At 33.4% G+C, this 27,716-nt stretch overlaps 1 protein-coding gene across 5 annotated transcripts in view; it reads left to right on the top strand.

Moving 5' to 3' along the window:
* The window catches only part of NCAM2 (neural cell adhesion molecule 2), a 574,592-nt gene that overhangs the window by 291,644 nt on the left and 255,232 nt on the right, over positions 1 to 27,716 (top strand). For 4 of the 5 annotated variants that reach the window (XM_032175135.2, XM_032175137.2, XM_032175139.2 and 1 more), the window contains exons 2-5: positions 11,943 to 12,017; positions 15,535 to 15,741; positions 17,640 to 17,783; positions 23,805 to 23,942. In XM_032175135.2, coding sequence (XP_032031026.1) covers positions 11,943 to 12,017; positions 15,535 to 15,741; positions 17,640 to 17,783; positions 23,805 to 23,942 — 564 coding nt within the window. Of the gene's footprint in view, positions 1 to 11,942; positions 12,018 to 15,534; positions 15,742 to 17,639; positions 17,796 to 23,804; positions 23,943 to 27,716 lie in introns of those variants that run through there. The other variant, XM_058427847.1, reaches the window with a different exon arrangement.

The raw sequence follows: 27,716 nt of genomic DNA, 5'->3' as shown, positions 1-27,716 counted from the left end.
ATCTCAAGTTGGGAAGCCATTGTACACAAGAATATATCTGATATCCCCATAATTCTTATCTCTCTTCTGATTCACTTTGCTTCACAGGAGAAGGGATGGACTGTTTGTGGCCTCCTCCAACCTGGAAAGAATCCCCCAAGCTTAGCTTTTTCTTCATTCTGAGAAGGTACCAAATTTGCCCCTTCACTTAAATTCTTTAGCAGCATCAACAAAATAGCACCAAGTATTTTGGAAATCGAAAGTTGATTCAGGCTGGGAGTTACAGTCCAAGCACAGGTGCACTTAAATCTGACTAATCTAACTATGGATCCTTCAGAAACAGATAAACCTGAATCCTGTCCCCACATGTAACCTGAGATTATTAGACGAGAGATCCTGGAGACATCTTCAGGCTAGAATCATCCAAGATTCTGCGATGCCTGAAATACTTTCACTGAAAAAACGTAAACAAAAGATTGTTTCAGTATTTAGCCACTCCAATTTATTTGCCATTTTAAAATTTATCTGTCATCCTTTCCCTATCTTTATGAGTACTTTGAAGTACATTCTTTGTAAACTGTGTTTTCTTTGTATAATACTTAATCTTGGTACTAAACACAAATGTCCCTGGGTATAATATAAAGAGCTCCTACAACTGATTGGAGGCCTGAGAAACAGAATTGCTGTTTACTACTTAAAACATTTAAATGGTTGATTTTATGGAAAGTGGGAGTTTTTCAGCCTGGTGAAATATTTTTCCTATGGCTACATCATAGCAAACTTCATCAGCAGTTCAAACACATCTCCTCAGTGAGTCCATGCACGGCTTTTGAATGAAACAATTAAGTAATGAGTAAATTGTTAGATATTTCTTTGATTATAGATGTCGATTTTATTTGGGTAATCACTGTTACCATGTGCTACTGAAAGCCTACACATACCTTGTAATATTCTTTCTAAATTGTTTATTTTAAAGAAGGATATGCCTTTAGAAATATTTTGGAATCTGTAATATAAAGTTCATGTTACAGTAATTTTATGATTGACACTGAATAAAAGAAATTAGTATGTTCTCACATTAATGATAACATCTTTCATAAGTCTCTCATTTTAGTGCTTCTAATTAAACCATTATTTTTCTAATGTGGAAGAGGGTGTTTTCCTTTTTTTTCTACAGTATTTTGTAGTAGCATTTGCAGTACTCTGATAAGTTTCACATTTTCTGACAATGTACATCAAAGTTTACTATTAGGCAATGTAAGTGTTGATTGTCTAGTAGTATCATATAATTCACGAAAGAAAGGAAGGCAAAACCTTCTGACTGAACCTTTATGTGACAGATATGTTTGATTTCTGATTTGTCAGGCTTATACACAAGGTTTATGCCAACCTTAATCTGGAGAGAGACTACCCACATTGGGGAAGACAAAGCACTTACATAAGCATCTGGAGACCTAGGTATTAGGCACAGTGCAAACACTCCTATAATTTAATTTAGTACTGCATAATATTAGTGGTGATAAAAAAGTCTTACACTATGTTCTATGTTGGCTTCATCAAGGCAGCTAATAACTTACATGTCTAAGTGTTGCCTGTTGAAATAAACTTGGATTGGATGTAGAATTTGCGATTAGCTGCCTCTTCAAGATATTTTAGTTTTAATTAAATGTCACTCTCAAAGTAAGTGATGAGTGACCTGTTCCTGGTCTCATAATGTACTCAGGGCCTAATTACCACATAAGCACAGATTGGTTGACTCATGGCTCGGACAACATTTCCTAGCCTAATTGGCACTAAGATGTATTTCCTACTTTTATTTATATTAAATGATATAAGACAAAAAAGGATTTACTTTAAAACAAAAATATGAGACAGGCGGTCATATTGCTTACTGGTTTTTGAATATTAACGTAATGATTTTACTTTTACTAATAAACTAATTGCTAGGTATTTCTATGCAATAATGTTTATTTAATTATGTTTGGAGTTATGACTTCTATATTTACTTCTTAAATGTATTGCATGCTATTTAATTCATACAATGCATTTTAGGAAAATAATCATTTCTCTCCATTTTCAAAACAAAAGCATATTCAAAGTAGCATAAGCCTCATTTCATAAATATTTGCTTTTTAGTATGATGTATTTCACTTTAATTTTTTGGTGAGCCCAGGTTTCTACATGCTTGACATTTGGGAGATTTTCAAAACATATTTGATTTTTTTTTTTCAGTTCTGTGGCTTGATGTCTGATGGGCTTGTAATGATTATATAATACATTGCCTGACCATCATGGCCTTCCCTAGTTCATCATCTCTGCACTTTTTAAAACAGATATTCTCATCTTCTCTTTTAATTCCTTTTTTTTTATTTGAACCTTATTTTTCCTTTTTATTCAATTGATTTCTTTTGGACATCAATTAATTTTTCAGTACTGATTATTTAGATGACATTTTTGTACATTTTGTGTTCACATGTGACATGTGTATGTTTGAAATGAAAAACACACACATGCTACTGAATAAAACAAGTCTACTGATAATGAAATAGATCTAAAATTGCTTTTTATTGGATTCAACTTTTAAACTCAACAAAAATCTAAAAAGAATGTATTTAATTTTTGTTTTATTTTTGCTAAAGTACATATTCATTTATGCACAAATATTTTAGCATGTATTTCCTTCCAGACCTGTGCTGGGTTTATAGACTAAGATTAATAAGGCAAGACATTGTCACCATTTTCCAAGAGCGTATCATCCAGTGGAGAGACAAATGTGTCAATAAAATTTCATATGTGTTAAGTGCTCCTAGAGAATAGTACAGAAACTAAAAACAAACAGCCTTTTTCAGTTTTAGATTAATTTTAACTTAAATAGCACTAAATTATTTTGTATAGGATATCATGCCTTTAAATTTTCTTTTTTTCTGCATATTAAAATTATGTAATGCTTATCAAGCTGTTTCTGTGCAATGTGTTATATACTCTAAGAAAAAGTATTACAGAATTTTAGAAGACAATGAAAGGCTATTTGGAGTACTATTTAGAAGACAATGTGGCTATTTGGAGTACTCATGTATAACTGATAGGAATATTCATAGTTGAGAAAAGGGAAAGATTTCTAATAAGGAACAAAATGTGAAAAGAAATAGAGTAATAAAAAAGTAGGGCCTTTAGCAAAATTTCCTGATAGTTTACTATTTTTTGTTTGTGTTATTTTGATTTGGTTAGAAATAAGTTCTAGTCATTGAGAACACTTGGACACAGGAAGGGGAACATCACACACCGGGACCTGTCATGGGGTGGGGGGAGGGGGGAGGGACAGCATTAGGAGATATACCTAATGTAAATGACGAGTTAATGGGTGCAGCACACCAACATGGTGCATGTATACATATGTAACAAACCTGCATGTTGTGCACATGTACCCTAGAACTTAAGGTATAATTTAAAAAAAAAGAAATAAGTTCTAGTAAGGTCAGGTGATGTCCAGATTGTTAAAAAGCTTAAATGGTAAAGTGTGAAGGAGTTTGGATTTTATTTATATACAGTGGGAAGTATATTTGTTCTAGAGATTGTAGACATATTAGGCTGCCATAGTCCAAATCAATGCTGATCACATTTTAATGTGTGCTGAAATCAACTTAAATCATACATTGTGATTACTCTGAAATGGCACCTGAGATCTGTACTATAAAGAAGCTCCTAATTGAGGTCACTAGTATTGGACTGGTAACCACTTTCTGAGTAGCAATGGTTAGCATCTGGAAGTTAATTACTTAAATATGAGACTCCTTGGCCCTACACCAAATATACTGAATCAGAATTTCCAGGGATGAGACCAAAACTAAATTTAAAAACTACACACATATACCAGAAAAAAACATGCACACACACACACACACACACACACACACACACACACACACACACTTCCTCAGATGTTTCTGATAAATTCAATGCCTGACCTGACTCAATTTTGCAGAATATTCACTAGACCAGCCTAGCAATGAGGAGACTAAAACTAAGCAAGAATGAAGAGAGACATATTTAAGGGACATTTAAAAAAAGAATGAGTTGGATATTTTGAGTATTTATATTTGAGAAAAGGAGATATAATCTTATACATTTCTCAGTTATCTGGCAAATAGGCTCAGTGGATAACAATTACATCACTGCAGATGAGGATTAAGGAATAAGGTAAGACAGAAAGAGAATGCTCTTGAGTTTTGATATGCCAAATTTGAGACATGTAAATTTTTCAAAGTAATACGGTATTTAATGTATTAGCAAATATGTTTCCAGACTCCAAAATGATAATAGGGATATGCATTCACACACACACACACACACACACACACACACACACACACACACACTAGGGACATGCATTCACACACGTACACACACACACACACAATCTGTAATTAAAATATAGAAAAGGGAATAAAGGGATAAGGAGATGGTGCTCATATAGAAGCTGAGTCTCAAGTGCTTGAGAAGGACCAAACAAATGGCTGGATTCAAATCTGGTTTCACCATATATTTGCTGAGTGGCCAGTAGCAATGACACAATCCTTTGCCTCAGCCTTCTCATCTCTAAAATAGGAATGAAATATCTACTTTATAGTAGTATCTACTTTATGGAAATGTTTGAGGAATAAATTAGTTATTGTGGGTATGCATAGTAAATATCATATATGTTTGTAGTACAGGAAGATAGATAGAACACCAAGAGAAGAAAATATTTATTGCTAAGAAACAAATACTTAAGGAATACATGGTAGAAGAGATACTATATACTACTATATACTATACTATATACTATACTTACTAATATAAGAATAGTCAGGAAAGTGAGCAAACTATAAATATGGAGGTTTCAGGAAACAGGACGGTTAAAGAACAAAGTAGTTGGCAGTATCTCATTCTTAAGTCAAATAAAAATGAAAACTGAAAAATATTATTGGGTTTGAAAATGAGAAGGTTATGGTTTATTTTAAGAACACGAAACTTAGTAGAATGGAGAGGACAGAATAAAAAATAAAGAAAGAATGGGTACTAGAAAGTTCATTTTTTAAAACAATGTAATGACAAGTAGAATATACCATATTAATTTGAGAGAGGGTTAGGGAGATTTTTTTTAATATTATTTGGTTATTTTGTTTTATTTTCTCTTTTGGTTTTAAATTTATTATTATTTCTTGTTTAGGATGAAACTTATTAAAGAGTGTGCATAGCTTGACAGGAAAAGTGCTATAGAAAAAGAATCACTAAGAAGTTTAGGCCAGGTGCATTGGCTCATGCCTGTAATCCCAGCACTTTGGGAGGCTGAGGCAGGCAGATCACCTGAGGTCGGGAGTTTGAGACCAGCATGACCAACATGGAGAAACCCTGTCTCTACTAAAAATACAAAATTAGCTGGGCGTGGTGGCACATGACTGTAATCCCAGCTACTTGGGAGGCTGAGGCAGGAGAATCGCTTGAACCGAGGAAGCTGAGGTTGCGGTGAGCTGAGATCGCACCATTGCACTCCAGCCTGGGCAACAAGAGCGAAACTCCGTCTCAAAAAAAAAAAAAAAAAAAAAATGTTTAATCAGTTAGCCCTAGAAGGATTCAGATGACCTAGTAGCAGGGGACATGTATTTTCCTAATTTAGGATGAGAAGATCAAAGAGGTTTGAGTACAGATATAAAGAGGTATGCAGGTAAAGAGGAACTACACTAAAATCTTCAACTTTATTTTCTTGTTACAATTAGAAGAAACAATAAAAATAATTTTTAAAAAATATTCATGAGTTCCTAAAATGTTTGACGTTAGAGAAATTCCTAAGTGATCCAAAATTTCTGAAATTGTTTGAATATTGTAGCATTTTTCAGAATCAAATAACCCACATAGGCTGTTGTAATGCAATGTTATAAAAATCCAATAACAAGGGGAGAATAAATAATGTAAATAATTCTTTTACGGTAGATAACATTTTAAAATGTTTCAATGAGAAAATTGTATTCGTTTGCTATAATCAATAATTTATAAGAACATTTTAAGGAGTAATACTCTGAGATTTTCTGTAATTACTAAATAAATATCTTAGTCTTTTAACTCTGTTAATGTGGAAGCCTAGAAAAATAAAAAAGTGCTTGTTGAAAAATGTTGCAGCTCATTGTCCCAAGATAATCAGTGTCTTAAGTTATCTCCACATGTCTCATGAAATTCTAAGTGAACCAAAGTAGGCTTTGTGTCAGATGGTTAGAAGGCTGGTTCAGTTGTCAGTTTTTAAATCTCTGTAGGTGATAAACTCATTTTAAATGCCACTGCTAAATGTTGTATCAAATAGCAAAGGGCTCTTGGTACCCTGATGGAACTTAGAAATGCTAATATATTCATTATATTTATATTACTATAAATTTTAAAAATCTCTTTTGAATATCTGTTTGCTCTGGATGCTTACTTATAAATATTAATTTAATCTCTGTTATGATAATGATTATCTTTGATATAATGTTACCTATGTTTTATTTTGAGAAATAATCTTTATTTAAAAAGATAAATTTGGACAGGGCGCGGTGGCTCATACCTGTAATCCCAGCACTTTGGGAGTCCGAGGTGGGCGGATCACGAGGTCAGGAGATTGAGACCATCCTGGCTAACACGGTGAAACCCCATCTCTACTAAAAATACAAAAAATTAGCTGGGCATGGTGGCGGGCGCCTGTAGTCCCAGCTACTCCAGAGGCTGAGGCAGGAGAATGGTGTGAACCTGGAAGGCAGAGCTTGCAGTGAGCCGAGATCGCGCCACTGCACTCCAGCCTGGGCGACAGAACGAGACTCTGTCATAAAAAAAATAAAAAATAAAAATAAATTTAAAAAGAAAAATAAATAAAATAAATAAAATTTTTCCCCTCCATTAACTGATTATGAGAAATATCCAAAATTCTGTCTCCCTACCTTTCTCGTAGGTAAACACTCATAGTGAAATTCTTTGTCATATCAATAACCCTTGTGTCAACAGAGGTAGAAAATCTTAACATCTTTGACTTTTCTCCTTTATCACTAATGCTTTAACTGATCACAGATGTAACGTACCTTGAATCTTTTGTTACATCTATTCTCTACCTTTTCATATTCTTTGCCACAGGTTAACTCATATATTTACCACAACATACTCTCTTGTTTTTATCTTCCTTCATTCAATTTGTCAGTAATTTTACCTCACAACCAGTCTTTACTAAATGCCAATTTTATCACGTATGTTTTTATTTATAAGTAATTTTGGACAAAAATTCAAGTCAGTTGTTTCTGATATTCTCCTGAGACTTTTCCAAACTATATTTCTAATACTTCAACAATATTCTAGATGAGATGAACCTTGTATATACTGACCTACTAATTTCCTAAATGTTCCTTGAACACTTCAGCCTTACCCAGTGTGGAAAGTCCTCCTTATTCTTTTCTATCCTTTTATAACAATATCTATGGCATTTTTTATCTTTTTATGTTTTATTGTCCTCTATAAAGTCTTCTTGATCATAAATTTTATAATGGGCAAACTTGATACACCCCATCTTAGTTTATTTTTCATAATTTTATATACCCCATAGTCCTCCCAAATACATCTGAAGCCCTTTGATATTAGAAAGTATTTCTTGCTATTTTTGAGTATGATCGTATTTAGAAGAGGGATTTGCAAAATACATATAGTTAATAAATATTTATGAGTATAGTACATGATTTTTAATTTATCTAACTCTACTTTTAAGATTGTTATTTCATGCACTTCTTTGGGAATTATTCACGGAGAACATATATTCATCATGCATTTACTTTTGAGTCCTTGGATTTAAAACTTTTCCTTACCTTAAGTAAGAAATTTATGATGATATTTAGGGATAGGTATCAAATGTTTCATTCTTGTCCAATTTTCTCCAAACATAACTTTTTGACATTAGGAAACAATTTGGTTTTCTTCTGACTGCCGTAGGTGATAAACTCATCACCTACATTATATTGATTTGGGTAAAAAATCAGCCACTAGGGCAATGATTAAGGCACAACCTCAAATTTTAGTTATGTAGGATTTACTAATATGCCAATGTTTTAATATATATGTATACGTCAATTAGAGCAAATCTGGTCTTTGGGAAATATAGTGAAGTAGAGAATTATATTTTCTTTATATATATTAAACATATATAGCAATGAAATATATCATTGTCCCCATTCACCAAAATGTCCGTGAATAATGTGGCTTAATTAACATGTGCATTGGTAATTTGTACTGAATGAAAAATTAACCAGATGTTTAATGTAAATTAACTAATTTCATGTTCAATTTTATTTTATTAAAATGAATTAATGTTATTTTTCACATACATCTACAAATCAGTATAAACAGTTTTCAGAACTGTATTTGACTTTTAAAGTTTCTATATCTTTCAAGTTCTTTTTTATAAACCCTTCCTTAGAAAAGCAAATTTACTCCTAAGGTCAGTGGTAGGCATTAAGTAATAATTCACACACATTTCTTAGATTCTCTGATATCCTTAAATGAAGTCATTCCAAAATTATATGTTGTTAATACAGTCAGTGTTCTATAACTAGCACACAATAAGCTCTTGGTAAGTGTCAATTATTCTGCCATTCATTCATATATGATTAGTTTGGGAGAAATAAAGTTTGATGAATGAACCCTCACTTCCAGAAATTTATATTTAAATAAGTTAGAGAACCAAATAGAATGATCAACAAAGTAAGTTTTATTTGCTTAATGGAAATTCCTACTGATCAAAGATATTGATGTATTTATTGATACCATAGATGGGTCTATCACACACTGTTTTGTAAAGTTCATAATATTTTATGTTCTCTTTGAAGACAGAAAGTAGGAAGCCATGAGGGGTTGTATAGAAAAAGGAGATTAGAACAGACAAAACAGTTTGGGCAAATGCACAATGGTGGGCAAGTGTGAGTCAGCTGGGGAGAGGAGAGAGAATGAATCCTAGGTGATCATAGCTGCAGAAGCATTGGAAATGAGTAATAGCAAATAAACTTGGAAAGGCAAGTTTCCTTCCAATTATAATTTGTATGGTAAGGGACAAATTAAATCCATTTTGGAGATTTTTGAGCAGAAGAGTGAAATTAAACATAGTTTTAGAAATATATGCATGCAGTAGTCTGAGAAATACATTAGAGGGAAAAGAGATTAAAGAAGCAAAAGTGAGAAAAAATATGGCAGATGAAATATATTGGATTAAAATTAATGAGTGCATGTATTTAAAAATAAAAAAATGCATACAAATAGTTTATATTGGCAATGCTTGGAAATTGATTGATGGTGACTAAAAATGGGATAGTGAATAGTGAGCAAATTTTGATGTTAGAGGAATGTGTTTGGTTTGCATATAGAAAATTTGAAATTAAAGTATGCTAGTGTTAACTGCAGGTTGGAGATTGCAAGATTAGATTTTGAGAAAGTACTGTTTTAGGGGAAATAAGATTATATCTTAAAGAAGAAAGTAAAGGGAAGAAAGAAAAGAGAAGACACATAATTATAATTTCCCCACCTTTTTTTTTCAAACGTGTAATATATTTTCTGCTTCCTTCCCTTCTATCCATAAACATTCTCAAGTCTTCTCAATTTATAAAATCCATGCCCTACTGCCCAGAATTGTGGATTCCAGTAACCCCATACATCTCTTCAGATTCAAGCTTCTTTTAAGGGCAATCTCAAATTTCTTGAGTTCTGCATTTTGCCTCTCTTGACCTCATTCCACTTAAACTGACTTCAAAAAGAAAGTTAGTTACTTATTTAAAGGAAAAAGAAATCTGAATTTTCACTGGAATTGGCATTAATGCTTTATCTATAAGAAAAGTAGGCAAGGGAGAAAAAGAGAGTACCTAAAATCTATTTTTCCTTTGGCTACTTTTCTTATTCTTTCTGACTTGCACTTTTATTTTTCTTTCTGAAACATTAGATATATTTGAACATTTATTGAGCCTCTATAATATCACAACCATTCTCTGAGTATTGGTAAATTATGAATAAAAATAGGACCCAGGAAAGTCATGGAGACCCTGCCCAAGTTTTCCAGAGAGGTTTCTGGAAAGGAGGAAGGAATTTAACAATTTAAGATGGAGAGTGTGAGGAAACATATTTTAAAGAGCTTAAACAGCATAATTACCAGGATTTTATTTTTTTTTTCCGGTAAATAGTTTGTTCCTTCCTCCTGTTCTTGATTACACATTTTATTTCCTTAAATACTTTCAACGTAGTTGTGTTATATTCTTAATCTAAAAATTATGTTAGTTGAAATCTCATGGGTTTATTTCTCCTATTTGCTGTTTCAACTGACTCCTTGCTTACAGGCCTTATTTCACCATGTGTTGTTTAATGTCAGAATACACCCCCAGATTGAAGACAGCTTAATTTATACAATTACTGGCGAATATGGGCCTATGATATGGTTCTTCTGAATGGTTTTTGTGATTGCTTTTGCCACTTAGCTGTGAGCCCTACACGTGAGACTGCTTTTTAGTTTTTCCAGGTTGAAGTTTTCCAAAGAACACATGTTTATAATTAAAATCCTAAACATGGGATATGGCAAAACTTCTGGTTTATCTAATGAGAAACATTTTCCCCCTCCCCAGCTTGGGGGAGGCAGGTTTCCTTGTAATCTCCCTTCACCATTGGGTTGACTGATTTTATACCCTCCTTTGATGGTAACTCTTATTCCAGTCCAGTGTTATCTGGTGTTCTTTTTTGTTTTTGTTTTCAGAGACAGAGTTTCACTCTTATTGCCAGGCTGGATTGCAGTGGTGCAATCTCGGCTCACTGCAACCTCTGTCTTCTGGTTTCAAGCAATTCTCCTGCCTCAGGTTCCTGAGTAGCTGGGATTACAGGCTTCTGCCACCACACGCAGCTAATTTTTGTATTTTTAGTAGAGACGGGTTTTCACCATGTTCGCCAGGCTGGTCTCAAACTCCTGATCTTGTGATCTTCCCACCCCGGCCTCCCAAAGTGCTGGGATTACAGGCGTGGTCGTTACCTGGCATGCTATCGCAGCCTGTTGTTCTGGGAAAACTTGGATCATATCTGTGTGTAGTCTGTGTTTACTGAAATAAGCGTTTTGGTTACTATGATCTGTAAATTCCCAGTGCAGGTTTGTACTCTAGTTTCAGATCTTCCTTGATTGACCTCTTGCAGCTTTGTCACTTTACCAAAAGCTCAAGTACATGCATTTGAGCACATGGAAGGAGTTTGGAAAGTGGTCAGGCTCTCTTTCTACCATATTGTTAGAAATATGTCAATTCATATTAAAATAACACTTTGCTTATCTTCTAAACTTCTAGATATTCAAGTATTTTATTTCAAATTTCACAAAAAAATTATTTAAAATATCAGTCATCTCCTCTCTTTTATTTTATTGTCCTGGGTCCTTCACTTAACTCTTTGATCTTGTGAAAATCAGTGCTGCTTCATCTTACTCTGTGCAGTGCTTTCTTTCCTTTCTATGCCTGCCTTCACAGACGTTTTTTAGTAGGTGTCTACATGTAGTTAATTTACGTGTGTGTGTATGTGTGTGTAGTTGTTGTAATGATAATATAGGATTTATACAACTGTTGGGCAAACATCTTTTTTTTAGCTATTGCCCAATGTGGTCACACATATAAGACCTAATCTCTGAATATGGAACAGATTTTCTGAGAGTAAATTTGTTCATTTACTTAACAGAATTTCAGACTACCAGCTTGAAGAAGTGCTGTATTTAGTCTGATTGTTAAATGCATAATAAAGTAATATGTATAATAGTAGATCATGTTTTACAAAACTTTCATTTTTCTTTATAGGTAATAAAAAATTGGGGGGAAATAATCAGCGTTTGGACCATGTGGTTTAGACATCATGCATTAAAATCTGAGAAATCATGCTTAAAAATCAACATTAATTGTTTCTCAATTTTTTTTCAGCTCTTCTTCAAGTGACGATTTCACTTAGCAAAGTAGAGCTTAGTGTGGGAGAATCTAAATTCTTCACATGTACAGGTACGTATTTCTGTAAATACCTTCAGATAAGGTGGTTTCTGTTAAAATATTAATAAAATATATTGGCTAAATTTAACTAGTTAAAAACTCAGTTCTCTAACAATAACATCTTACGGTTGGTTTTTTGTTTTTGTTTTTGTTGTTTTTGAGACGGAGTCTTGCTCTGTCTCCCAGACTGGAGGGCAGTAGTGTGATCTCGGCTCACTGTAATCTCCCTCTCCTGGGTTCAAGCCGTTCTCCTGCCTCAGCCTCTTCAATAGCTGGGACTACAGGTGCGCACCACCACGCCTGGCTAATTTTTGTCTTTTTGTATTTTTTTAGTAGAGACGGGGTTTCACCACGTTGGCCAGGCTGGTCTCAAACTCCTGACCTCAAGTGATCTGCCCGCCTTGGCCTCCCTAAGTGCTGGGATTACAGGTGTGAGCCATCGTACCTGGCCATCGTTGGGTTTATAATGATTGCAAAAGTGTTAATAACCATAACTTGCCTATTAAATGATATTAATTTTGTTTTTGTTAATTTGTTAATTTAGACTGCTAATCTAGATCATTTATTTTGAAAATAACATGCTTGCATTATATCTGATAATAACTTAAATCAATTTAAATATTTCTCTCTAAACAGTAATATTAGGATGAATATAAAGATTATAACTGAACCATTTTTGTAAATATGCAATGAATAAATTTGGTATGGCACACTGCACTGTAGTTATACTTGAATGAAGATTAGGCCAAAAATTTATTCTAATATTCATTGAAGAAATAGATAGTTATTTAGTCAGGAAAGCTTTGGCTAGATTTTTATGACAATAGAAAGAATCATATGTCATCATGCCTATGGCATATTTTATGGGCCTCATTCAGTATAATAATAAACATATGGTGTTCTTTCAAAAGAAATTTAAATATTTCAGCATCAAAGTTTAATTAAACATATTATAGAACTGACAAATGAGTACATTATTTATTTAGGTTCAATATATTCATTTTTACAAATATAAGTCTTCATATCCAAACAATGATATACCTAATTTTTTAAACCTTAGTGCTAAAATTAGTTATGAGACTATTTTAGAATTGTTTCTAATTTTGATTACACTAAATCAACTTAAAACTGGATTAAAATAGACACTAGAAACATAAAATGCATTATAAAAATTGTCTGGAGAATGACATGATTTATTTAAACCAAGATTCAAATTTATAAATATTGATACAGTTATAACATTTTATAAATCATATTCAGAGCATATATGTATAAAATGTCACATTTTATAGGAATATTAATAAAGCCCATGATTCTTTATACATTTTCCTTCTTAAAGGTGTCAATTGATAGTTATGTTAATACAAGTATTTGTATATTGAAATGAAAAAATCAGAGAGTACAGAAGAGATTGATTCAGCATCATACATTATGTCAGCAGAAATTTGACACAAGCATATAGGTCACTGTTTCTAAATCCCATCCATATTTTATTAATATCCTCATAAATTAGAACACACTGAATTGTACCACATAAAGGTAGAATAACAAAACAGTTTAAAAATCAATTTTGAAAATACAATGAAATTGTTGTACTTTTATGTATTTGTATATTACTATGAAATATATTGCACAGACTAATTGCCTGTATGTATTGCATAGCTCAAATTAAGACATACTTTAAAGTAAATTAAGGCCATTCATTGGTGATGTGTTTTGCTCTTAATAAGAATGTAAACTGAGTAAGCATTTATTTTCTTTTATATAAAGATGTATCACCTAGAGCTTTTCTATAGTACTGGAAGTAGTCTTGTTTATATTAAATATGGTAGTAAAACAAGATTCTAAAAATAAAGATATTGGAAAACCATGCAAGCCAGTCTGCTTGTATGTATTCTTCTACTACAATGCTGACAACCTAGATACGCCTCCAACATTTCCAGGTGCCTTAAAAATAAAAAATCTAAAACTCAACAAAATAAATATCTTAAATTTAAACTAGAAGGATGTTACACCCTCAAAGAGCTAAAGAAGTGTCTATACAGAAAATTGTTATAACTACATTTTAAAAAAATAAAGTTTAATGCTATTTATAAATAATCTGTACAATAGTCCAGCCTTATCAAAATGGAAAATTTTCATAGAAATTATTATTTGTTAGAGATGCCTGAAAGAAAACAATTTTAACAGCTTTATGAAAATCCACAATAAACTGTTAATGAAAATGAAAAGTTCTATTTTATTAAGAATGAAAAGGTCCAAAATATTTATCAGAATATCCTATTTAACTTACTATATAAAATATTATTTTGTGTTATTCAAATGTAAAGAGATGAATATTTAAATTATTTTTTGTAACTTCTCCATAGATGGAGGAATTAAATAAAACACATCCCTCCCCTTCAAATGCATTGCTCTGTAACAACCATGGTTTTATGATTTGTTTAGAAAAAGCTGAAGATAACGTAACTGAGATCTATTTAAAATTCACTAAACTTTCTTTCATACTTTTACTCAAGCATGTCTAATTTCTTATTGAAAGGAGGATAATTTGTTTCTAAAACCATTTCTTAGGAAAAATGAGAAGGAATAATTTTCTTCAAAGAGGTCCTGCAGATGTTAGTTGACTTCATGCATTTCCCCACCAATACTTTTGAATTAATAGTGTCTGCTGCTTCCATAAATGATATCTGAAGTAATTAGGTGAAGTACATCCTTTTGGTGACTAAAAGCAGACACAGAAATCTTCAGCTTTTACGAAAGGATAATAACCTAGATTCTGAATTGGAAAACTTAAATAAATGTTTACCCTGTAATGATTTGGTTGTAATTACCTAGAAGTGTAAGTATCATTTCAATGCATTGTAATTATCATATGATTAAATAGTTAACAGTTTTAGATTAAAATAATGAAACTACTTATTTCTCTTGGGAAAAGAGATTAGGACATCATTATAAAAACGGTCATTGGCCTTATCTATTCAAATTTAGCAACTAGGGAAATTAATTTCAAATTTCGTATTATCAAAGGCCAAAGTTTGTTTTGTGAAAGATTTACATTTTTGTAAGCTCGGCATTATCAGAGATTTAAGTGCTATCTCCTGACCCTAGCAAAGACAACTGAGCAGATGAAATCGTATTAGTAATTGTGGTTCTGTTCAGATATTATCTATAAGTGGGTTTTATGTCTGGCTCAGTGGTCAAGGAAGTTTCAGAACTTAACTGTAATAATCCATTGATTACCAAGGGAAAATTTCAACAATCGTAGCTTAAATACTGTACAAGAAGTTTGCTGTGAAATTTTTAGGTATTGCTTACTCAAGCGTGAATCCTCTATGTTGGATAAACAAAGGTGAACATTTGCACTAACATTTGTGTTTACTTTCAGTTTTGTAAGATTCTCAGATTTCCAGTCTGTGAAATAATTTTTTTCTAAATGGTTAATATTATTACATAATAGTAAATGCCAATGTTCAAACAAATATTTTTAACGTATTTTCAAACCTTTATTTTCCATGGCTCTTTGCAGCAATTGGTGAACCTGAAAGTATAGATTGGTATAATCCTCAAGGAGAGAAGATAATTTCAACACAGAGGGTAGTAGTGCAAAAGGAAGGTGTTAGGTCACGGTTAACCATCTACAATGCAAATATAGAAGATGCAGGGATATATCGTTGTCAAGCAACAGATGCCAAAGGACAAACACAAGAAGCTACAGTAGTTTTGGAAATTTACCGTAAGTCATGTATTTATATGTTTTAGTTTATTCAATTTCAGTTGCTTATAAATAATTGAAACAAAATAAATTGTTTGATAATAAAACTTAACACTTATTAAGAACTATGTGCTTTGAAAATAAATATCAGTTTATTTATGCTTTACCAGAGTGTATCTTCGAATAGAATAGATAACAGATAATAAGTGGTTATAAACACATATAGGGCATCAATTATATTAAATCATATTAATAAAAATGTTTTCATTTTCTCAAGCCATTAAGAATTCACTGGGCATATAGAGAATAGTGGTTTATTTAGTGGTACGATATTTATTCAGTGTTTTTTTTTCACTGTAAAATAGAAGGCCATGATTAGAATAAACGAAAATGTGTGACAGCACTGAACATTGTAGAATGAGAATCTGGGGAAGGGTCAGTGAATAGGAGTAGTCAGAAAGTTGAAACTAATCTAGTAGCCAATAATATTGAGCCAGGATTCTTTACCACTAAGTGTTTTTATTAGCAAAGTTTTCCACATTTGCACTTGATTTTCTGTCCTGGGATGGATTTCTTTCTATGTGTTCCTTTCACCTCCTCATATTTAGGAATCATTAACCTGTTTAGGAACATTGAAATGTGTTGACTCTTGCATTTTAAAGCAAGCTATCCCAATTACTTTTGTGACCTTGAGCAAATTATGTAACCTCTCTGTCTTTAGTTTCCTCATATATAAACTGAGGATAATAATGGTACCTATGTGATATATGGAGTTTGAGTACTACCTTAAATTATATTTCATAAAGTACTTACAACAATGCCTTACAATTAATAGGTAGTTAGCATTTCTACCAATGATAAATTATATATATATATATATATATATATTTGGAATGCAAGCCCTTAAATCATCTCATATCCGTAACTTTGTGTTTTGTTTATTATTCTAGAAATATGATATGAAAAACAAAGTCAGAACATTCCTACAGTAGGACATCCTGTTTGATGACCAACGCAATTTATGGGCACATTGTTGCTCTTGTGTTTCCTGATTTGGAATTTTTCCCTCCCATTTGATTCTAAGCTTCTGAAGAAATGATATTTTCCTAATTTATGTAACCCCCTACAGTATCTATTTCACAATAGCAAATAATTAAATTGAAATGGTCATTTTATAGATATAGTGTTTGGAAATACTTTTTTTATTTTAAATGATGCAAAAGAAGAATCATGACATTTCATTTGCGAAGGTAGAAAAAATTTTTGCAAGAACAATTCATTACTTCTGTGAGAATTTCTCATCAAGCATAAATATCCATGTTCACTCATTCATTCATTCATTCATTAAAGACACTTATTAGGTGTGTATCTACTATAATTCTGAGTCCCAGCCAGAGACAGACAGACAATAAATAAACTGAAACAAATACACAGATGCTAGCTAAACATGCTATGGAATTCTATGGAAAATAAATTACCTGGGGTAGAGAGATAGGGAACCTTGAAATGGAAAGGAATATTGCTATTTTATACCGGCAGGTTGGGTAAGAATCTGAATGAATTGAAGGGGGTGCAAATGCCCTGTGGTGAGGGCATTCCAAACAAACTTGGAATGTTCAGGGAAGCTCCAAGAAGACAGTTTTCCTGAGTGAAAAGGAAGAGAGAGGAGAAATTGGGATTGGAGTTGAGGAGATAGACTTCAGTTTATATAGAACCTCATATGGCATTGAAAGATCTTTGGATTTTATTCTCAGTGAAATAGGAAGGTATTAGGGAGAAGTAGATTATCTAGTTTAAGATTTTAAAGTATCTAGGTTTTCCTAATTATTATAGTATCAATAGAGTCTGGATTATGTTATTGGGAGAAATAAGCAATGATACTTTTGTGATTTGTGATTTGTTTTACTTTGTTGATACAGAAAAACTCACTTTCAGAGAAGTGGTGTCTCCACAAGAATTCAAACAAGGAGAAGATGCAGAAGTGGTTTGCCGGGTTAGCAGTTCACCTGCGCCTGCTGTCAGCTGGTTGTATCATAATGAGGAAGTCACCACTATTTCCGACAGTTAGTATTTTGGTAACTCCCTAAGTTATATGTTCTAATACTATTGCAGTTTTTAAAAATCTGAATCTATGTGTCTAGTTGTGGAAATTTGAATTTTTGACCCCAAATATTCAACAACTATTTTGAGAACATGTAAGCTCTACATTAGGATTTTGCAATCTAGGGATCTCAGGGCAAATTCACTGCCCTTTACCCCTATGTTGTAATCAAAACACAGTTATGCCCATTCGCCACATACTGTCTGTGGCAGCTTTGGAGGCATAGTTGAGACTCTGTGGCTAAAAAAATATACAATCATTAGCCTAAAAAACTATACAATCATTAGCCTAAAAAAAATACAATCACTGGTATCTGGAGATTTACAGAAAAGGTTTGCAGACCTTTGCTTTAGTGTCAAGAAAAGATTAATACATTATAAGCAGTACTAAGTAAATGGAGTACATCCTGCTGTATTCAAATTCTATATAATTTATACATGATTCTATGGGATCACTATATGTAAACTTATTATTGATGTGAATTATATTTATTATTCTGGGGCAGTACTTTCAGGGTTATCTACATGTTCTAAATATTATAGGAAGATCTGTATAGATAATAGAAAAGTTCATTCAAATTGTCTTCATGATTTTGATGTAGACTGAGCTAAAATTTCAGAATAATACGACATCTGAAATCGAATGTATAATTTGCTTACATTATGTTCCTTTACCATGTGCATAGGGAGCATTTTCAGTTTAGAATTTTTTCAATGCACCTGCATTGCAGAGAGGTACAAAATAATTGAACCTTTTAAAGTAGTTTCCATCTTCGATGATTCTGATTTGTGTCCAAGGGATGAAGTTTCTACAGCATAAAGGAGAGACAGAAAATAATATCTATTTTTGAATATGTGGGGAGAATGTATGATAACCATGTTCAATAGCCATTTTTTAATTTTGAAAGAATTTTTCTGAGCTTAGCATATTCAATGCTTGTCAGTTTCCATTATAATACATTAATAAGAAATAACACTTTATTTCCTCTTGTTTTGTTTCAGCATAACTCTGTAGAATGTATTAACAAGTCACATGAGTAAATGGTTTGATGTATTTTTAGCTCTTTTCCCCTCAATAATAAAGAAAAAGCAGTTGTTTTGTAACTGTGGAATGACAATGTCTAAATATTTTCAGATTGTCTAATCTTACACCTCAAGTGTAGGTTTATTGTAAACCTTTATTAATAGAATATTTTGAAGTAAATTTTATTTTTAAAAGTCAAGTAGAGCAAAGCCTCAAAGCAAAGACTGATGACAATGGGTAGTGGTGATGGAGAAGTGATATTTCCATGCTATAACTCATACATATTTCCCCAGCATCCCAGGACTAAATGACGTACAGCCAAATTTCCATTTTGGCTTTTCTCCTTTCCTTGGCCCTGAAGCTTTGAACATCTTTTCTAAATGTTCTGTGCCTAAATCAGACTCTTTATCTGTAAAACATAGATGATTGTCTTCATTTAAAATAATGGCTTTGTGTCATAAATGAGACATTAGACATAAAGTCGTGTCTTGACGTCTATGGGTGATTTGTTCCAGGACCTCCCACAGATACCAAAATAAGCCGATGCCAAAGTCTCTTATATAAAAAAGCATAGTATTTGATATAACCTATGTACATCCTCCCATATATTCTAAATTACATCTGGATTATTCATCATATCAAATACAACATAAAGGCTATGTACATGGTTGCTATACAGTATTATTTGGAGAATAAGGAATAGCCTGTACATGTTCAATAAAGATGCAGTTTTTAAAAAATATATTTTTCATCAGCAGTTGTTTGAATCCACGAAGGTGGAATCCATGAATACAGGGGGTCAGCTATACTTCATTTGTTAAGTGAATGAATAAAATATTTGGCTATATGTTAGATTCTTGATAAATGACATGTATCGCTCTCATTCCTTCTCTATGAGTTTTTAAATCTTGGAGTCAGTTTTGCTAAAATTACAGGCATTTAGGTTATATCTAGAACCAGAAAATCAAATGTAGAAGAAATGGGTATAGTTTAACATGAAACATAACACTAAGTTGTGTGGCAGGTGAAAAATAAAAATAAAATAAATAAAATCATATTTTTAACTATAGAATTTAAAGTATTCAAGTAAATTATCAGGAAGGACACACTTTTCTAACCTTGTAATAGTGTATAAACTTATCACATAAATCATTATTGAACAATTTGTACATTTACAATAGACTTATATGAAATAATATTATTCACTGCTTATACCTCATATAGTCCCTTTATTAAAGCTGATGAAATAAGATCAAGATTACAATTATGTATGAGGATTTAGAATAATGGCACGGACCCAGATATCTTTCTTTTGCCATAATCTGATTCAAAAGTAAAATATAAATATTCCAGAGGAAATAATGAAAGCTTGGAAATGATCATCTTATTAGCTATGCTTTTGATTGTAGCTGCATGGCAGATGTTCAGAATTAAATTTCCTGCAAAATAGCAGTGGAGATTTTCCATGTTGCTCATAGAAAGGAGATCCGTATGCTAAAGGATCCAAGCACTGTGGGAGTAAAGGTGACATTTTATTATACAAGTTGAATATCCTGACTTTTAGTGTCATCGTGATGGAGGCATATGCTATTTGCTGATATCCATTCAATCTTGGCCAGTTTGGAAATTATCTCTTAAACTTTGTAAATGCTTTGGCCAACACCTAATTGGTATACTCCTTCTGCATTAAAAAACCTATTAAAATTACCTTGTTCAATACAATTTTTATATAACCTACTTCTAGAATAAAAGATTAATTCAACAATTATTGAATACATAGGATCTATGCTGTAGTGTACCAGATGTTTATGATTCATGGTAAGCAAGATAAGTTCACTGCCTTCAAAATACTAACAATCTAGAGGGAAAGATAAATAGGTAAATCAGTGTGAGAACAAGATACATTGAGTCTATGATAACAAAATTGTGGTAGTAAAGGATGATAAAATAAATGTAAACTACGTAGGATAAGAGAGAGTGTCAAAGATGCCTGCCAGGAGGAAAAAGTTACCTTTAAATATACACACATATTAGCCAGGCAAACGTTGGTGCGGAATTTTCAGGAAGAGGGAAGACCATGTGCGATGGCCCAGAGGTGAAAAGCAGCATGAAAGCCCCTCAGTTTATTATTACTAGAACATATTAATAAGTGCAACTTAGATACCTTTACAAATGAGTAAATCTAACTAGGATTTTTAAATAAGGGACTAACAAGAAAGGAAGCTGAAGAGAGAGGTCAAACCAAGTCAGCACAGCCTTGATACCTGCTACGGAGTTTGTAATTTATTCAAAGGGGGCATCATTAAAGGGATTTAATCAATGCAGTGACATAACCTAATATACAGTTGAGAAGAATATTTGTATGTCAGTGAAAACAACAAATGGGAGTCAAGGCAAAACTCCTGAGACTGAGAATAGTTCAGGTCCTAATGAAATATTGCTGAGGGAGAAGAAGACTTAAATTAAAAAATGATAAACAGAGAAGTGATGAGACATGGAGTCTGATTGGGTCTGCAGACTCAGAAAGATGAAGATGTCAAGAATGACTCGTGGAATTTGCCTTCCATGGAGTTCCATCACTTATGAAATATTCCCTTGGCAACTAGTTCCATGTAAAGGCATGTGAAGACAGAACTGGAGAATGCCAGGTGATAAATTTCAGGTGGAGATATTGAGCTAAATTTTAAATATATTTTTGCTAATTCACATTAAATATAATCAGTAAAAATCATTGTAGGTGAAGGATGATAGGTATTTTAGCAAGTTGGAAAATGCAGTAATACAATGATCTAAGTGTGATAGTGTTCCTCTTCATTTTACATTTTATCTATTTATAATTGCCTCTCATCTAAATTTCTGACCACACACTTGAAGAGAGGATTTTTAATTGACTTTGAAACTTTATGAAGTTTCAGGAGTTTTTGGTTATTTCAGGACCACTTATGAGTTATCCTTTAACGTTTCTTGTGGATTGGTTTTCTTTTTCCCCAGTCTTTCTTTTGATGAGGGCATTTCATGTTTGTGCTTTAATTTACCAGGGGAAAGAATCTGAATAAACATCTTTGTCTCTATTCTTAGGTTCAAACTAAGGAAAAAGTGAGCATTATGGAAAAGTTTACACCTCATGGGCTGCAAATCATGAGGCTGTAGCATTAGAATCACTATTTTCACTTTGAGGGAGCCTCTGAATCTGTGCATTTCCACCCCTGATTTCCACCCACCTCTTCCCACCCACCATTTCCACCCACCTCTTAAACAAAAAGCAACCACAGGCTTGCCGGTTTAATGAGTACCTATGCCCTGATGACTCTTCTATTTGTTATTTCTAGCCCAGACTTCTCCCCTCTCATTAAGGAACTGCTATGACAAATTAGCCCCCAAATTGGAGTGGCCTACTACCCTAGCAGTTTATGGCTCACTCATGCAAAGTCCAGTTGGCGGCAGAGGTAGAGGCAGGATCCTACTGTATCCCTTCCACGATCAGGCTGATGGAGACTCTTGCCTTTTTCACATGTGGCTTCAGTGGTTTTCCTAACCTCATTGTCAAGCCAACAGATAGGGAAAAAAGCAGTACATATTGGAACAGGCCCAAGGAGTAAACAATAGACTGTAGACATGTTAGAGGCTGGGTACCTTAAAATAATCACCTTTCTACCTGATCAAAAAGCCCAAAGAGATGGAGGTGGTGTGTCTCTTATTCATCAAAGTGTCTTATATACAGTATCCAGCAAACAGATAATAGTCAATGAGATCTATGGATGTGTTAATTAAGGAAATTTAAGATATTGCCCGTACAAAGAGTTTCAAAATTGGACTATATGTAAAAGCATTCTTTGAATAAGGAGAGAAAAGGTTTTAGCATGGCAGCGAGATTGAGATGCTTATAAAATCAGGGCAGACACAAAAAATAATGCCAGGCTGAGATGCTGCTTAGGTGTCACAGATTACTGTAGCAGATTACTTTACACAATCAGTGAACGCAGGCTGTATACCAGCTTATTTTTTTATATATGCATGTGCACACACACACCCACACAAATGGAATCTTGAAATAAAATGACAAAATCTAATCTGTTTATTCTTAATACAGATTATCTTGTTAGCCAAAAAAATCCCTTAAATAAATTTGAGATATAATCATTTTTATGTCCTTTATATGACTTGAATATTATTACATCATTTAGTTGCCTCCACAGAGACAACTAGTTTTTAGTTTAATTATTGTATGAAGAAGGATGTTCAATAAATTTTCTAGCCCTTTTCAACCCATATTGCCACATATTTGCAGTCAAAAGTTTGCACATCTGTGATACCTAATCTCTCTGCATTGTTCTTTTGTGTATCAGTTCTACATCCAAAGTACCAAGGGGAAATAATAGCCTAACCATTTTATGTGGATATAAAGTCTTGAATGTATTTTTTTTTTTTAGGAAAAAAAAAGGTGTAACAAAGCAGTGTAGAGTGGAAAAATTGAAGTCATGAAATTACATTTTACTTTCAAATTTAAATTTGTTTGCTGATGAAAAGCTTAGTAGTGTCAGACAGTGCCATATTTTAACTTTTAACAATTTAGAGGGCCGGGCGCGGTGGCTCAAGCCTGTAATCCCAGCACTTTGGGAGGCCGAGGCGGGCGGATCCCGAGGTCAGGAGATCGAGACCATCCTGGCTAACACGGTGAAACCCCATCTCTACTAAAAATACAAAAAATTAGCCGGGCGTGTTGGCGGGTGCCTGTAGTCCTAGCTACTCGGGAGGCTGAGGCAGGAGAATGGCGTGAACCCAGGAGGTGGAGGTTGCGGTGAGCCGAGATCGTGCCACTGCACTCCAGCTTGGGGGACAGAGAAAGACTCCGTCTAAAAAAAACAAAAACAACAACAACAACAAAAAAAAACAATTTAGAGCACTCTGGACTTAGCCTTCAATTACTGATATCATTTTTTCCCCTTTGCTTTCTTTCCAGATCGGTTTGCTATGTTAGCAAACAATAACCTGCAGATTCTCAACATCAATAAAAGTGATGAAGGTATATACAGATGTGAGGGAAGAGTGGAGGCCAGGGGAGAAATTGACTTCCGTGATATCATTGTTATTGTTAATGGTAAGCAGTAAATAATTTGTACATATTTTATGGATTCATTTTTAGCAATGTTTTTTATTAAATGGCAACCATGTGAACTCAAAATACAAGTCTTATCTAATTAACCTCTTCTATGCCAGGAAGAAATCTTTCCATCTTTATTATGGCATCTGTAACATTGTATTACAGCCTCAAGGCAGGATCCATGACTTATTTTACATTGTCATTCTCATAACCCTTTTCAAATAGGCTTTATGTGAGTAATCGCCTTTTGCTGGAATTGTAGTTGTTGAAAGAATATCAAATAAACATAGTACAGTATCATACTAAATGTTACTTTTAAATTACGTGAATTATTTTTGCTTAAATTTACATATTTTACACTATTTACATGTTTCTCAAATTTAATAATTAAATTTTTAAGGTTATATGTACAAGTATTAATGGACATTAGTGACTGGTTTTATGAAGTCTCTTCCTCCAAAGTTGCTTCTCCTATATAGTTCCTGCCTGTGTTAACATGATATTCTGTGGAGCTGGAAAATACATTACAGTTATCTTGGCTGTCTCCTGTACTAGACCATTTTCACACTGCTATAAAGAATACTCGAAACTGAGTAATTTATAGAGAAAGGAGATTTAATTGACTCACAGTTCCAAATGACTGGGGAGGCCTCAAGACACAATCATGGCAGAAGGCAGAGGAGAAGCAAAGGCACGTCTTACATGACAGCAGGCAAGAGTGTGTGAGAAAGAGTGAAGAAATGCCACACTTAAAACCATCAGCTCTCATGAGCACTCCCTCACTGTCACAAGAACAGCATGGGCAAAACCGCCTCCACGATCCAGTCACCTCCCACCAGTTCCTTCCCTGGGATACCTGGGAATTATTAATACAACATGAGATGAGATTTTGTTGAAGACACAGATTTTGTTGAACCATATCATCTCCATTTTGGCAGTCTAATCTGTTATCAAGACATACCCATTGTATATTTTAACATCTCTCAAACATGCTCTATTTTCTCCATCATCTTGTTTTCCATGAGAGTGCTGATCTAATTTTTTTTCTTGAATTCATACAACTTGGTTTCTCTACACTTAATCTCACAATTCTACCTTTCTCTCCATCGAGACTTTCAAACGTAATAATTCTTCAGTGCTTCTCACTACTGTCAAGACAAAATCAAAACGGCTTTTCATGGCATAGAAAACCCATTATGATCTACCCTTTCCCTAAGCATTCTGCCATTAGATGTCAGTCATGGGGAAACTGGGTCCTTAGAGGAGATCTAGCATTTTTCAATGGACTTTTTAGAAGTGCAGAGTCTGATATTTATTAAGGGTGCCATAATCAGTGGAGTAGTTAACCTTCAGTGCAGGAGGAAGATTTCAGTGTATAAAGGATAGGTTTAAATAGGGAGGTGTCTGTATCTATACCTTTATCTATATCAATAATGTAACTCTTTCTCTTTATTATATACAATAAACAAGGGTAATATATAGTGGCTATTTAGTTTGTTAATTGTTGAATTGTCTACTGTACTTGGTATCCAAAAATATTTATGGTGAAATATGTAAGTGTATTTCATCATGAGAAGTCTTTGTGTTAAGTATGTACTTATGAAAAAGAGAATTATAATAAAAATTAATATATGTAAAATTCTTTAAAATTGGTAAGTTTATAGGAAACAGTATATATTTCCTATTATTATTATATATACATATAATTACACTAAAATATGAATTCAAGTTTGATATTAAAATGAAATTTATCCAGCAGGCATAGTAACCCTTTGTTATTCATTCTGCTATTGTAGTTTCTACTTTAATATGTGGTTGGTGCACAAGTAATTGCAGTGTTTATCATTACTTTTAATGGCAGAAACTGCAATTATTTTTGCATCAACCTAATATTTTCCTTAATATATTTATAGCATGTTGTATTCTATTTCCCTACTAGATTATCTGTGATTATTATGATTACATTCATTTTAAAGGTATTATTATTCAGGTATGAATATTCTTTTAATAAAGTGTGAATCTTTATGTCCATCATGGTCTACATTTAAACTGGAATATTTAGTTTTATATTTCTATACTTATTTATTTCAGGATTTATAAGGAGACAAATTTAGGAATATGTTTTTATGTGCCATTTCTGATCAATCATGCAAAAAATTCCTGTTTTGTCTGTATCAGTTTGACCCTCCCAAAAGCAAATTTTTCTCCCCTGTCTCCCACTTTCCTCTAACAGAATCAACCATAGATTCTAATATGAACTTCTTTGCGTGGACATTGATAATTAGTCTCATTTTTCCCTTTAGGATCACAAACTCTCATAGTTTAAAATTCCTGGAATCTCTTTTATTTTAAATAACAGTGTTCATAAAATCAGGTATCAATTGATTTCTGTCTGGAGGATGCAGTTGGACACTGCCAAGAGAATGCATTGACTAATGCCATCAGACGCCTGTGCTTTTCTCTCACATTTTGCCTTAACTTAAGACAGAAAAATCATTTTACTCCAGTCTTATTGACTTTCACCCTGCTTACTGGCTCCTTTTAAATCTTGAGTTTTTTTTTTTTTTTTTTTTTTTTAAGTTTTCCCTTATTATGCCTCTTTTATAAAACTCCTTAAAGATGTTACAGTGAAAATTTTTTTTTTTTTTTATTATACTTCAGGGTTTTAGGGTACATGTGCACAATGTGCAGGTTTGTTACATATGTATCCATGTGCCATGTTGATTTCCTGCACCCATTAACTCGTCATTTAGCATTAGGTATATCTCACCCCACAACAGTCCCCGGAGTGTGATTTCCCCTTCCTGTGTCCATGAGTTCTCATTGTTCAATTCCCACCTATGAGTGAGAACATGCGGTGTTTGGTTACTGAGAATGATGTTTTCCAGTTTCATCCATGTCCCTACAAAGGACATGAACTCATCATTTTTTATGGCTGCATAGTATTCCATGGTGTATATGTGCCACATTTTCTTAATCCAGTCTATTGTTGTTGGACATTTGGGTTGGTTCCAAGTCTTTGCTATTGTGAATAGTGCCGCAATAAACATACGTGTGCATGTGTCTTTATAGCAGCATGATTTATAGACCTTTGGGTATATACCCAGTAATGGGATGGCTGGGTCAAATGGTATTTCTAGTTCGAGATCCCTGAGGAATCGCCACACTGACTTCCACAATGGTTGAACTATTTTACAGTCCCACCAATAGTGTAAAAGTGTTCCTATTTCTCCACATCCTCTCCAGCACCTGTTGTTTCCTGATTTTTTAATGATGGCCATTCTAACTGGTGTGAGATGGTATCTCACTGTGGTTTTGATTTGCATTTCTCTGATGGCCAGTGATGATGAGCATTTCTTCATGTGTTTTCTGGCTGCATTAGGCCTTTGACAAAATTCAACAACCCTTCATGCTAAAAACTCTCAATAAATTAGGTATTGATGGGACGTATCTCAAAATAATAAGAGCTATCTACGACAAACCCACAGCCAATATCATACTGAATGGGCAAAAACTGGAAGCATTCCCTCTGAAAACTGGCACAAGACAGGGATGCCCTCTCTCACCGCTCCTATTCAACATAGTGCTGGAAGTTCTGGCCAGAGCAATCAGGCAGGAGAAGGAAATAAAGGGTATTCAATTAGGAAAAGAGGAATTAAAATTGTCCCTGTTTGCAGATGACATGATTGTATATCTAGAAAACCCCATTGTCTCAGCCCAAAATCTCCTTAAGCTGATTAGCAACTTCAGCAAAGTCTCAGGATACAAAAT

The sequence above is a fragment of the Hylobates moloch genome, unplaced genomic scaffold, assembly GCF_009828535.3.
Source record: "Hylobates moloch isolate HMO894 unplaced genomic scaffold, HMol_V3 SCAFFOLD_14, whole genome shotgun sequence".
NCBI lineage: Eukaryota > Metazoa > Chordata > Mammalia > Primates > Hylobatidae > Hylobates > Hylobates moloch.
The sequence above is the reverse complement of the archived record's forward strand: the minus strand, read 5'-3'. Positions and strand labels throughout refer to the sequence as shown.